A 14,929-nucleotide genomic window follows, 5' to 3' on the forward strand; every position below is an offset into this window, starting at 1 on the left:
AGTTAATTGTATACAAAAAAGAGATGGAAGTACAGAAAAGCTGGGGGACTGTTCAGCAATGTTATGTTGTTTCTCATTGACAAAAAAGAAAAAATAAATCTAGGCAGGGTATTCACTTAGGAATCTTTATTCCTCTATTTGTTTCTATTTAGAGACTTGAATGCAGAAGGGAGTAGGGTTATTTTCTCTTGAGTTTCAAATCTTAGACTGAAGAGAGAGAGGTAAGAAGAAAGGTATGAGGTTTCATGGAAGCAAAGTACTGATCGATGGAGAGTAGACAGTTTGGAAATTTTTTTGGATACATTATGGGTGAGATAGGGTTTACATTAGTTATATATGTATAAATAAATGCTTAAATACGATTATAAGGAACTAAGAGACCCTGAACATGAAGATGGGCACCTAACCAAGAGCAGCCAGTCTGGCGTCCATATCATGCCTTGTGCATCTTTTCCTGTGTTGGCCTGTAGAATCCACCGAGGTGAGAAATTATAGGAATTCGTGGACTTTAATGGGGTTGGATTCTTACTAGCACAGAATGGTTAGATTTAGACAAGGGCATTAATCCCTTTATTGTTACTAACCCCCATTAAAAGCCGTCAGTTGCCAGATACTCGAGGCAGCCATTAGAAGCCTTATCATAACTATCTTTTACACAGGTGAATTATATTCTTTGTTCTCCATTTTTGTATCTGTACCGCTGTTGTAGGCTTGTAGCATCTTTCTATTCTCCTCCTCGTCTATTCTTCCTCTTTTCTCTCTCCTCTGCTCCCCTCTGTGCTGTATTCTTTAGCAGCTGCTGCTGCAAGACAGCAGAGAAGAAGAAATGTTATCTATTTATCATCTTTCCTTCTCTTCTCTCTTTTCCTATCTAGTAGCATACAAGTAGTAGCGCTTCTTTGCTTTTGGTTGTTATAGAGAGTCAGCAGCATCAACAAAGTAAACTCCACATATAGAAGTAATTGATTGCTGATGAACAATCTTGGATGCACACTTCTGGAGCCTATGTACGAATACTTTCAATATTCTACAGTATGGCCACATGGACTCAGTAATGTTCCTGGACAACTCTTGAAAATTTTGTTTTAAAACACCTATGCAACGCTGGCCGAGTGAATACAAACTTATCTACCTGACTACATTGGATCTCACCTGCAGCGGTCCATCTATGCTCTTGAGGTTAAGTTGGCGAACCAGAGTATACCATGCTAATGTCATCATCTAAACTGGGATGCGACGAAAGCCTGAGTGCACTATACAGTACAGCTTTTAGGATCATGAGGTTACAAGTGATAAGAGTCTGGCTGGCAACAGTGTCTTCTTATGTTCATCTGATGGTTCATCTTGGTAGGTTGAAATTTTAAAAAACATTTCATCTACTTATAAATTTTTAAGACCAGAAGCAGGTGAACCACATAGTAATGGGCGATACATTTTAAATGCGTATCACCTTGGAAATCTTCGATCACCATTTTGGTTTATTGTTCTTTACTGCTTTTGTCCAATAATAACATTATAATAATCCAAGTTTGTTCTCTTAATTACTGAAAGGACAAGCACATATAATCCAAGTTCGTTCTCTTAATTACTGAAAGGACAAGCACATAATATTATTTTTTCATTTATGTCAGAGCGTTAGGATACAAGGTAGAATCTTTGGTTATTGTTTTCAAGATAATTTCTCTTTCATCCTCTTCCGAACTAAAGCTAGTTTTTTGCAACAGATTTATCTTGATACTTTTTATCAATGTAGTGAACCGTATGTTACTGAGGAAGAACTGAAGTTGATGTTGCGTGGAGCTGAATTGAGTGGGGCAATAGAAGAAGAAGAGCAGGTGACAGAATCTCAGAACTTTTAGACTTGGTGCAGTTATTGATTTTGAACATCCTTTCTCAACTCTTCACTCTCTTTACTGGAATGTTCTATTTCAATAAACTACAGCTTCATTATTTCATAGCTTGAAATGATAGTTAAAAAGATGCTGACGAAACAGCTTCTTTCATCACAACAGTTTCAGACATTGTAGATTTAATTAGATTATTGGCAAAGAATGGCAAGAAATGGGTTTAGCTGAAAGGTAAACAATGAGATAGGGGACATAAATGGTGTATGAGAAGTATCAGAACACATGATAGGATAATAAACGAAAATGCATCTTTAAACTTAAACATTAAATGGGGTGGAATTGTTTAGAAGGTTTGATAATGTGCAATAGAGATCAATGAGAAGCCACTGCATTGGGTTTCCATGTGTTTGTGTCAGGAGAGGGAGGGAGATCAATAGGAATCATTTCACAGTGCAATTTGGACTCCGATTTTTCTGATATCTTATATTTCTTCATGTATTTATATACTTATTCAATCGAGTTCGTAACAGGACATGATTGAAAATGTGCTGGAGATAAAAGACACCCATGTCAGGGAAGTCATGACCCCTCTGGTAGATGTAGTTGCTATTGGTGCCAGCGCAACTCTTATTGACTTCCAGAAGTCATGGGAAACTCATCAGTACTCGAGGTTTGTGTTGGCTCAATTGCAATCCTCATTTGTTTGTTTATTAGTTTTCTTATAACCTAATACGACTGCAGAGTACCTGTGTTTGAGGAACGTGTTGATAACATCATGGGAATCGCTTATGCAATGGACATGCTTGAACACGTTGGAAAGGTTTGTTTGTTCATATTTTTTCTTTTTTGCTTATCTATGCTGTAGTTTGCTCCCTGAGACATTATTGTTTATACATCTTAACAACATTTTGTGGGTTCTGTAAGTAACTAAACACTATTTGCTGTTGAAGGTTGAGAAGCTTAAAGAAGCTACCGTGAAAGAAATTGCTCATCCCACATACTTCGTGCCTGGTAATGGAAATTTAAATTGGTTATTCAAATGAGTGTTTTTTGACACATCAAACTAACTTCTAGTCTTTCTAGACCTCGGATAGCATGAATACGGGTGCAGACACTGTCACAGAGATGGGACAAAACAAATTTGTAAAATGTAGGATACGGGGACACACACATATTACATTAGATCAAATATTGAATTGAAATACTCATAGCATTTGTATGTTTCTTTCTATTGTCCATAACAATTAAGAATCAAGATAAATCAAACTAAGAATAAGGTTTAACAACAAAAGTTAGTTTTGATCATATGAGATACTACAATGGATATATTTGAAATATGTAAGTAATGAGTTTTAGTTTTCGGGTTCAAAAACCAATTGGTTTTGAACCCAATATTACAAAAAAAAAAAACTACTTTAGAATATAAGTAATAGGAAAATGGGGTTTTGTTTTGAACCACGTGTCCATGACGTGTCCTTGGAGAATCTGTGTCCGATATGTGTCGGACACAGACATGGCACCCAAGACACTGGTTCTAAGTAACCTTCTAGGATGCACATATTTGTGTAAAGTTGTGTGCAACTCTGAATTTTTTTAATCACAACTCATGTAGATATTGAAATATGTTAGGATGCAACATTTGTGCACACATGTTAAATGTAAGTATGATTGTTTTATCACTTTAATTTAAACGGTTTGTGTTATGATAGTTGTTCACTGATGACTTTGGTCGATACTTTCTTTTGATGGTATTGCAGATTCAATGTCTGTGTGGAACCTGCTGAGAGAATTCCGCATAAGGAAGGTTCACATGGCTGTCGTTCTTAATGAATATGGTGGAACTGTTGGAGTATGTAGACATAACATTCTTTTTTGATTTCTAGAATATTTCATGCATCTTCCCAATTAGATCTTATGCCTGCATTTGGTTAATTATTTAACTCAAGAAATGTCTCTAGTATTTGTAGCACTGGCTTATACATTGCTTGCTAACAACTTGTTCTTTACGCCCATTTATTATGGTCATGGTGCAATGTATGTATATTTCATCTACTTGCTATGGCACATGAATAAATTAGCCTATCAGGAGGTTATTGTAGACTTGCAGATTAGCTGTTATTGTATGTTATCTTGCATATAATTTTAATATATCACTTTGCATTTGCCGTGACAGGGCTTGATTCTAGTAACATGCTGTTACATTTGCAATCATATTTGTTGTTAAGTTTTTCTCGGGATTTTTTGGGAAACCACCTTACAAATAGGGTCATTTACAGAAACCAAGGCATCTTTAAAGTCGTTTTTATTTTAATCAATTAACCTGCTAGCCAAATCTTCACTAAAAAACCCAAAAATAACTTCAAAAGAATACATGTTTACGTGACTTGTATCCTAACTAAATCTAAATATTAACCGAGTGAGTCACGTAATTTTGAATTTGAGTTTTTTAGGGTGTTTTTGGGGTTTTAGTGAAAATTTTGACTAGGAGGTGGTTGATTGGAATAAGAAACCCACTTTTAAGGTGGCTTTACGTATAAATTAAAAATGAAAGGCGGTCTTTATAAAATGACCCTATTTTTAAGGTGGTTTTTAGGGAAACCCTTTTTTCTCCCTAGTTACTAAAGTATTCCCTTATATTGGTTTTTTCCTAAGTTGAGATTTGGTTTCTAAAATGGGGGGCCTCTTTGCAGAGCTAATTGCGAGGGTAGGGCTGGATTTGAATTTTTTTATTATGAGGGCGCATATACAATTATACATATAATTTAATAACTTATATAATATAATTCTACTAATAGAAAAACTATTTACATAATACAAAGATCTTACCGCATAATATTTTCCATTGTCATTGCATACCTCTATGTGATCTCATCTTTTGTTCCACTCGAGGCATCTATTAAAATTGCACGGGGGCATCTATGCAAATTTATATATTTCTTAGACAAAAAAATTAAAAATTATGAGGAAAAGTGCCCCACAAGTGTTTTTATAGACTCATCCTTGTGTGAGAGATGTGTTTGTACATGGTAGTTGTCGTATTCTTATACTTTATATATATGTTGGGCTTTCTCCACCCCATATACACATTTGGTTATTTATGTGAATATCCATTTGCTAAAGTTAATCTGCACCATCTAATGCGATGCCTAAAACAAAAGTTATTTAGTGTTAGTTTCTCCATGCGTTAATGAGGCTCGAAATGAATGGTTTAAAAAGGAGTTAATTAATTTCACGCCGTAAAATGTTTTGAGTTCAAAAAAGTTGTCTTCTAGGAGTTATCAGTTGTATCAAGATCAAATATTTGGATGAGTATCATCTATATTCTAATGTGTACACCTATCATGAATACTATTTTCAGCCATATGCTTGTGCTTTCGTGATACATGGGTTTTAAAGTTTTTATGATGCTTGACTTTTGATTTCTAGGTACTTTAAAGGATGCATCTCAAATTCAACAGAATGGTCATAAAAATGGATACCTTAACATCATATTTCAATGGAAAGAATTTCGACCCAAATCCTATATGACCCAACTCCCTCTCCCTCTCCCTCTCCCTTATAGACACATAATAAGACAATGAGATGACATTCTTGTCATAAGCTTAGCAGAATAGGCTATTTGATATGATGATCACCACCATCCACGCAAATTTTCACACCACATGATCTATGTGTAGAAATTTTTTGTTGTTTAAATATTTCTTACTATTATATTTTTTTAGTTGCAAATATGAATGGCTATTATGTTGTGTGAAGAATTAACACATGAAACAAGTTTGATTCATATTCTAGAAGACTAAAAAACTATGTTACTTTTGTTTACCATGTAGAATTGATGATGATTTGAACAAGATCTACAAAGTCGATCATAAAATTGAAAATCCGATTAGTCTAGAGCACGATAAATTTTAGCTCACCAGCTCACAATATTGTTCCCCTCTATACATATACGTGTGTCTATGTATATATTTATGTATGCACTTATAGTAAGGTTTATATGTGTGTGTGTCTACACACACGTGTGTGTATGTCTACACACATGCATATATATATTATATATATAGAGAGAAAAACTTATGTCAACTTAAGTGGACCATCCACCAAACTTTTTATCCATTAATGATACCTAGGGATCCATGCAAGATATGAAGAGGCTTTTTATATATATATATATATATGAGTGGATAGAAAGTTTGGTGGACACAGGCTTCTTGTCTACTTAAGTTGACATAAGTTCACCCCTCTCTCTATATATATGTGTGTGTGTGTATGTATGTATGTATGTATGTATGTATGTATATATATAATTTATTAATTTTTTAATTAAAACCACCTACATTTGCTTACATGTTTACAATGTTACACATTAACCACTATTTAGCTAAAAAATCTAGAAGTACCTATTTTACCCCTCTATAACTCGTTTCCCTCTCCTCCCCGTCGTCCACCTCCTCCTTTCCCTCCCTCTGCCTCTCGCCGTCCTCTAACCTTCTCTACCATCTCCTCCACGTTTAGAATTTGTCCAAACTCTAATCTTTTCCCTCTCCTCCCCATCCACCAGTGGCCCCCTTCACCTCCTCCTTTTCCTCTCCCCTCCTCCCCGTCCTCTTTCACCTCCTCCACCTCCTGAGATCCTACAAAACCCAACCCTTTCCTCCTCTCCCCCTCAACAAATGGCCCCCTTCTCCTCCTCCATCCTCCCCTCTGCCTTCCTCTCCTCCTCCCTCTTCACTCTAATCGCTAACTCCCTCCCCTCCTCCTCTTCTGCCACCAGCCCATCATCGGCAGTCGCTCTACACCTCTCCTCTTCCTCTCCTCTTCTTCCTTATTTCAAGTTAGATTGGAGGGTGTAGTAGGGATTCCAATGTTTTTTAAAATAGAAAATGCAAAAAAGTGTGACATTGCAAACATGTAAGCAAAATATTGGCCAATGCACACATCTCGAAGATATCTTTCATGTCTAGCAAAAATCTCAAAACAAAATCAAAACCTAAAAAAGTTAGTGGATAAGAGTTTCTATTCACTAAAGTTTATAAGAGCTTTATTCTATTGTATATATGTGTGTGTATATATATGTGTGTATATGTCTGTATGTATATGTGTGTATAGTGAGAGAGAGGAAGTTTGGGAGAGGAATATAGGTATCCTTGTTACCAATGACCAAATTTGGTCATTGGTAGTGATGTGATCAATTCTCATCTACCCACTCAATGAGTGAGTAATCATGTGGGGACCATTTTCAAGTGGGTAACTTTAAATGTGTGGCTGAGAAGTTTTGTAAACATGTTTTATAAAGAGCTGCTTTATTCAAAACAAGAATGAGTAGATAGATGATGAAAAATCGTCAAAAACCTGTTTTTATCCATGTCCATTTATGCCAAGAGAACCAAGATTATTGGCGTGAATCATCCACTTGGATGGCCCATTGTGTAGTTCGAAAGTTGAGATGAAATTTTAAGTTCGTCCTTAGGGAGCTTTCGGGCTTACATGATGGTGTTTGTGTGTATATATTATACTATAATAATGAACTATGTTTTGGAACCATTAGACGAATGGTTTAGAAATCTTCATTCACATATTGTTTTTGTAATGTTTAGGTTAAGATGAACAATTTGGATTTTGCATTAAGGAGGGTTTTAAATATCATATAACATGTCCAAAACAATTTGGATTTTGCATTAAGAAGGGTTTTAAATATCATATAACGGTTAAGATGAACGGTTTTATCCATGTCCATTTATGCCAAGAGAACCAAGATTATTGGCGTGGATCATCCACTTGGATGGCCCATTGTGTAGTTCGAAAGTTGAGATCAAATTTTAAGTTCGTCCTTAGGGAGCTTTCGGGCTTACATGATGGTGTTTGTGTGTATATATTATACTATAATAATGAACTATGTTTTGGAACCATTAGATGAACGGTTTAGAAATCTTCATTCACATATTGTTTTTGTAATGATTAGGTTGAGATGAACAATTTGGATTTTGCATTAAGAAGAGTTTTAAATATCATATAACATAAAATATCAAATGACCAAAAGCAATATCAGATTGTGGATATTGGCAAAATATTGGAGATATATGGTAAATATCAAAGTGTCATATCGGGTGATATGCATATATAATATAATGTCCTAAAATATAATATAAACATATTTAATGAAATCTGAGCACAACAATATATAAATAATATATGTTTAGGATCACTGACTAATTGCAGAAACTTATGGAAAGGAACCTATTAGAATATTCTAAAAGTTTCATAGGGCTAGAATGTTGCTTAAAACATTAAAGTAGTTGTGTATAACTATATTATCTTGCGAAAATTCATATGAAAGACATATTGCCCAAGTTACAGGCTGATATGTTGGCCATCTTGGGGATATAAAGTGGGAAAAGGTATTGAGACCTAATTGTTTTGTAACAGACCTTATAAAAGGATATATTGGCTGATATATCGATTATATCAGGGATATTTAAAATAATGACATTAAGTAACCAATTATGTAGTCTAATAGGAAGCAACAAGCTTTAAGTTTATTTCAGGTAACTTCAAATATATATATATATATATATATATATATATATGCATATGTGTGTGTATACTATTTGTATGTATATGTATCTATATTTTATGTAGCAATTGGATCTATATGTAGGACTAGGTGATGCAGGACAATCATGGGCCGTTGATCAAAAGATTTTAGGATTTACTAGAATCACTTTTATTTTAGTATTATCTGATGTTCTTTATTATTAGATAATATTTTCTTACGATTTATTTTAGGAATCACTTGTGTCTCGTTTGGTATGCGGGAATGAAGTCAAGTAAGAATGGAATGAAGATAGGATTAGGAATGTGATTGAATTGATGTGGGAATGGAATGCTCATTCTCATTTTCATATTCAGTTGCAATTAGGCAATTAAGTGAGAATATCTTTAAGAAGGGTCCATCTGAAATGTATTTTATTATTTATATTCTCACTTAAGTGGGGATATCAATTCCTTGATAACTCATTGGGAAATGTAATTCCCACACTAAGTGGGAATGACATTTCTAGTGTCTAAAAACACATCATGTTTGATAAGTATGAATGAGAAGTTGGAATTGTATTCTATTCCCGCTCATTCCTGCATACCAAAGAGACGTTAGAATCTTTGAGAATTTACTTTGTTAGGTATTTTATTTTGTTTCCTTTTGGTTAGGATTTGATTATGATTTTTATTTGTTTCATTAACTGTTTAGATGCTTTCTTTTTCCATAAATAAAATATGTAATCCTCCATGAGGGATAACCATTGATGAATGAAAAAAGGAATCTGAGTTATGAGAATTCTCTCTTGAGCATGTGAGGTGTTTTTTGGCATGTGGTTTGCCACTTTTGGCTTGGGTGTGAAGTCCCTAGGTGTGAGGCCTAGTTATATCCAAGTTCTCCACTTTAAATCTATCCCTACTCACACATTCTCCCAAAATATTAATCCTTGAAAATATCCCTTTTAACTGATCATGGATGAACAGTAATCTTATCTGTTCTATTGTGAGGACAATAGTTTGTTCTGTTCATCTATCGCCTCCTCAAGATCCGAAACCATCCACGTCCACCTCTGATGCTCCTTCAAATCTAACTACGAACTACGATAATGATCTCTGTTCGAGTATCGTCGCCGAATCTCCTCTGATTGACCCTCCATGAGTTATGATTCCTTGCAGTCAAGGCATTACAACATGGATGTGGAAAGTTATCGACGACTTAAAAATCCGCGTGCTTCTTTTAGATCCCTATCTGATTCGGGTACTCGTGAAAGTAACAATATTAAGAACCTCGTACTTTTCATTTAGACCCTGATTGGCGTTGAAGGCAGCACATTGGAGAGCCTTTTACTTTTGGATCAGAGCCCCGTCCCGATCCGGATCACTAGGATTAGATAGGTGGGATCGTGTCGTCTCAGAAAAAGTTGGAGATGATGTGATCCCACTATTTCTACCATACGTTGACCTCATTTAGTGATAGAATAATATAAGAGATTCTATCTAGTAAAGAGGAGAGAGGCACATCCTGCATGTTGGTAGACATGGATGTCTTGTTGTCCACGTATGTGCTGCTGCCACTTCCTGTTGCTGTACATGTCTATTTGCACATTTATGGATCCCTGTCATTTATTTGAAAATCTGTATCAGCTTATCCACCATGCAAAGAACATATCTTATATGATGCAAGCTGTTATTGTTTAACTCTGGTATCACCTGCTGATTTTGACATTTTGTTGAACATGGATCTCTACTATTTGCAGTGATTGCAGTCTCAATTCCTTGGCTTAAACTCTTATGTCATGGAAGTATGTTATTGAGCAGAACTAGTATGCATTGTTATTCTTTCTGTTTGTTTGCTGGTATCATGACCTCAAGTTTTAGATTCTGTTTGCGTCAGGCATTAGCTAGTCTCAAAATAATGTTTTTCTTCTGTTCACTTCTTGATTTCATTGAGCTTCTCCTTTTTATTATGAAATTTGTCTCTTTGGACTAAAATGCAAATATGTTTAGCTACAGTTCTATTCATTGCATGGTTTTCATATACTCTGGTTTATTTACTAAAGAACATTTTTGCTTTGTCTTACCCCACTGCTTACCCCCTCTAGATAATCCCAGCATTTTTGGTTCATCTAGCATCCTTGAGTTTTTAATTTGTACTTCCCATTCTATTATTGGTTTGTACTTGTGCACCACAACGACCTGTTTGCATATTCTCTCTGTAACAGTTATTTGCTAGTATTTCTGTTGCTTTAAATAAAAGATTTCTCTAGGGAATCTGGTGTTTTTGCATTGACCATTTTGAGTCCATGTTTATCGCTCAGACCATCTTGTATGGAAAATCCTTAATTATTGAGTGTACTTAAATCCTCAAATGGAAGTTGAATTGAGTACTTGTAGAAAAGATCTTGGGGTAACTTGGTATTATATAACATCCACAAGTTCCTCATTTGGTACTTGTTTTGGACCGTTGATGATTTTGTATTTTATGTTTCTTGCATTTTCTCCCCTTCAACAAAGCTCAAATTTGTTCTGACATATGAAGAACATTGTTTTACAGATTGTGACTTTGGAAGATGTTGTTGAAGAAATTGTTGGCGAAATTTTTGATGAAAATGATTCGAAGGTAAAGAGAACTTTTGGGCATCATTTGGTATTGCTTCACGTCTAAAGTTTATAACTTCTGTTCCATTACGTTTTTTTGCTGACACAATTGCTTCATTGATTATGCCTCTTGCTGTTTTGTCAGTTCTCTTCATGCTTCTCTTGTATTTTTATGTTAATTTCTTCTCTTATAAATATTGTCTTGCTTATTTTTTTCTTGTATAATATGATGTTGTGCATGTGTATTTCTAATGTGCATGCTTTGCTTTTCCTTCACAAATACTTTCTGCTATTTAATTGTAGATTCTAATTTGTAGTGTGACCTTATTCTTTTGCCTTTTTGCAAAATTAGCTGCATTCAAACTATGTGCTCTAACTGCCATGCTGTAGTTGGATTTCTCTTTTATGTTGGTCTTTAGTAATATACTTTGTACTACCTTGGTCCATGAAGGTATTCTATAGTTTGGTTGCAATTTTCCTTGTGTATTCATAATTTTCTTCTTGATTCACAGTATTTTGCTAGGAAAATCAAGGTTAAGAAGTTCTTGTGACATTAATAAATTTAACTATGTCAATAAATGTCTGGCAGTGCTTTCAGTTGATCATAAACCATGATTGAGTCGAGAAGTGCAAACTTTCAAGATTTAAGTTGGTCAATAAACTATTAACTAAACTTTGTAATAAGTCTTGATCAATAAATAAGGTATAATATGATTATTAACCAGTAAATTGTTAATTAAATAGTTAATGTCATGGTCTGATGTTCCTAGTTAAAAGTAAAGTGCGAGTTAGCTCTTAATCAATTCATAGTAGGGTGGTGCTACAGGGACCCAAAGACATGTGACCCTACATGGGACAGGTGAGGTGTCGGCTCCCTGTCCCATGATGCACTGTTCATGAACAATGCATCATGGGACAGGGAGCCGACACCTCACCTGTCCCATGTAGGGTCCCTAAGGCATTTTTCACTAAGAGATGAACTTTGTGAAGAAATGTTTGTCAAAATTCTATATTTTACAAGAACTTTGTTTTGAGTATAAGGAATGAATGTCTTTTGTCACTTATTTAACTATGAGGAATCTAAGGATATGTATTTAACTATAAGGAATCTAAGTATATGTATTTAACTACAAGGAATCTAAGGATATGTATATAAGCATAAAACATGAGTAAATGTACAATTTAGTTTAGGCATTTATTCTTAAATTCCTAGTAAAGACTGTTCATTGAGTTTTGGTGTCATGACCTCTCTTGTATGTACTTGGAGATGCTGCGAAGTTGAACTACAAGGAATCTACTGGTTCTGTACATCTAGAGACTGTTCATTGAGTTTTGGTGTCATGGCCTCTCTTATATGTACTTGGAGATTTCACGAAATTGAACAACCCAATGGGCTTATGTCAGCTTGAAAACTGGTCACAAAAACTTGGTCAATTTACGTTTTGTGGAGTTCTCTGATCTTTGGGCCTGTCCATTCAAGACAAATCCATTTTGTCAGGAGAAGGCTTAGGTGATGAAGATGATAGGTGTAGTTTAATTAAATCCATCTTCCAGTACCTGATAGAAACTCATAACAGAGTAGTCATAATCCCTGTATTAGCTTGTTCAGACCTAGCCAGAAAGAGAGGTGGCTTTTAGATTTGGGAGCCTGTTTCACTCGTTTGTGGATGCCATCTTTATTTATTGGTGTTTATGCTATCATTTATTTATTTTGAATTATGTGCACACATTCTTAGTTAATTTGGTATAATGTAGGAGGAGATCCAGAAGAAAACTGGATATATTATTATGCAAGAAGATGGAACATTTGATGTGGATGCAAATACGTCAATAGACCAACTTTCTGAAGAACTGGATGTCAAAATACCGGAGGTTTGTAGTATTGTATTCTAAAATTTATGTACTCAATTATAACCTTCTTTCCTGCACACGCATCTTAATAAAAAAGAAAAAAAGAAAGGGAAAAACTCTCTGGTATGGTACTAACAATGACTTCATATCAGAGATGTTCCTGCTGGTGTTTGACCTTAATTTTGTATGTATACTGGATCTAGCAGAACTATTCAAAACAAGTGAGATGGAAGTATATCCTTATTAATCATCCATCGCTCTGATATGGTTTGTATGATAATTATAAGTTTTTTAAGGTTGCAATACAGATTTCATGAGTACTATGTAGAATTTGATTCTGTTTTGTGCAAAGCAGATGTGTAGATAAAAGGGGGGAAAAGGGGATTACACTGATAAGGAATGCAAAAAAGAAAGAAAAGGAGTAGCATTATTCTCCTATCACTCCTGAACTTTGAAAACATTATTATCTGTCTGATGATTTAGATAGAAACTATCAGGGCTTGATGTAAAAAGATGACTGGTTTAGGAAAAGTGCTTATATATAATAATTTCCATATTTCTCTTGTGCTGGCCAGTGATCATGTTCTTACAATAGACATGCACTTCTCACCCCCTAAATGAGCTTTGGCATAGAAGTTTCTATGCCTTGTTGTTCGTAATTTTTGTCCATCGAGATCTTATTTGCTCATATTTTCCTCTTCTATAAAGCTTACACGACTAAATCAACTTGTTTTAAAAAACATCCGCCTAGTCCGCTTAGGCGTACGCCTAGGCCTAGGCGGTACCTAGGCCGCCTAACGAGCGCCTAGCGCATAGGCGGTATTTAGGATGCCTACCTAGATTCTACGAGCGTTTAGGGGAGCATTGTCTGCTTACATGGATTGCACCCTGTAGGCTTTGATTGTGATTTTATGTGTCGTAGCCTACACGTCCTCCAAACTCTATTAACCTCCAAATATGAACACCACTACCTCCTCCGACCTTCAGCAAAACCTCATTGACCACCACTTAAATGAAGAAAGAAAAAAAAAACGCCCAGAAACCGCTTAAGCGCCCACCTAGGCGACTAAGCGCTGGGCGCCAAGTCCGACGCCTAGAAGCGCTCAACGTTTAATGTAACATTGACTAAATCATAGTGTAGCCAAAACTTTAAAATAACAATGAAAAATCGAGGTTTGTTCCCATTATTTGGGTTCAGGCTGTTCAGCCTCCCACATATCATTTCCCATAAATTATAATTTAGCTCAGTCATCTTTTATCCTTTTTCGACAGTTCCATTTGTTTTATCAACCCGTATCTGTTTTTCCCAGTGATCTAGCAGCTAATCTTATGCATATACCATAGTGGTGTTATTGTATTTGATTACTTGTCCATATTGTCCATGGCAATATGAATCCTACATATCTAATGCACTTATTGTCACCTTATCTTTCGTTGCCATATCTTTCAAGTGTACTAGTCATGCATGTTTACGTTCTTGTTTCTGCTGCAACATATTTGTTGCTTGAAATATATTCTCAAGCACATAATTTTTTTCCTAATAGCATCTTATCCTCCAAGGTTTTTCGCTTCTGGTTCCTTTGGTTTAGCATCTACATCTTCCCATCACTGATTTGTAGATACAAATTCTGAAACTGTACATGTGGTAGTTCCTGATATTAGATAGTAATGATGTTAAAAAATGTGTGACTTCATGGTGACCCATGATGATAGGCTCAAAACTCTAATGTACATACTCCAACTTGCATTTACGTGCCGTATCAAGAAACTTGATTCCCTGTAATCCTATCATGTAACTTGATAATATATGCCATGTTTTCATGTAATAAATGTAATGCGAGGATGATTATCATTTTGTAGCGTGACTTCACTCACACTCCTTAATTGTAATTTAATTTTACTTTTCTGAAACTGGAATCTAGGCAATCACTTTCTTCTTATATGTCATTTTTGTTTTGTTGAAACTTATGTTGACCTCTTTCTTTTGTCGAACTTATGGATCTGGTTATATAAACCAGATATGAAGGCACTGAAGCAGAAAACTTAAAAAGCTATTAGAAATTTTGCAGATGAATAAACAGTTTCGCATGCCTGCATAA

At 35.2% G+C, this 14,929-nt stretch overlaps 1 protein-coding gene across 1 annotated transcript in view; it reads left to right on the forward strand.

Annotated features, from left to right (window-relative positions):
• LOC109839664 (DUF21 domain-containing protein At1g55930, chloroplastic-like) overlaps positions 1 to 14,929 on the forward strand; it is a 37,066-nt gene that overhangs the window by 12,996 nt on the left and 9,141 nt on the right. The window contains exons 6-12 of the mRNA XM_020408182.1: positions 1,754 to 1,835; positions 2,378 to 2,517; positions 2,589 to 2,667; positions 2,798 to 2,858; positions 3,605 to 3,696; positions 10,936 to 11,001; positions 12,735 to 12,851. Of these exons, the coding sequence (XP_020263771.1) occupies positions 1,754 to 1,835; positions 2,378 to 2,517; positions 2,589 to 2,667; positions 2,798 to 2,858; positions 3,605 to 3,696; positions 10,936 to 11,001; positions 12,735 to 12,851 (637 nt within the window). The remainder of the gene's footprint in view (positions 1 to 1,753; positions 1,836 to 2,377; positions 2,518 to 2,588; positions 2,668 to 2,797; positions 2,859 to 3,604; positions 3,697 to 10,935; positions 11,002 to 12,734; positions 12,852 to 14,929) is intronic.

This window comes from Asparagus officinalis, chromosome 4 (assembly GCF_001876935.1).
Source record: "Asparagus officinalis chromosome 4, Aspof.V1, whole genome shotgun sequence".
Lineage (NCBI taxonomy): Eukaryota > Viridiplantae > Streptophyta > Magnoliopsida > Asparagales > Asparagaceae > Asparagus > Asparagus officinalis.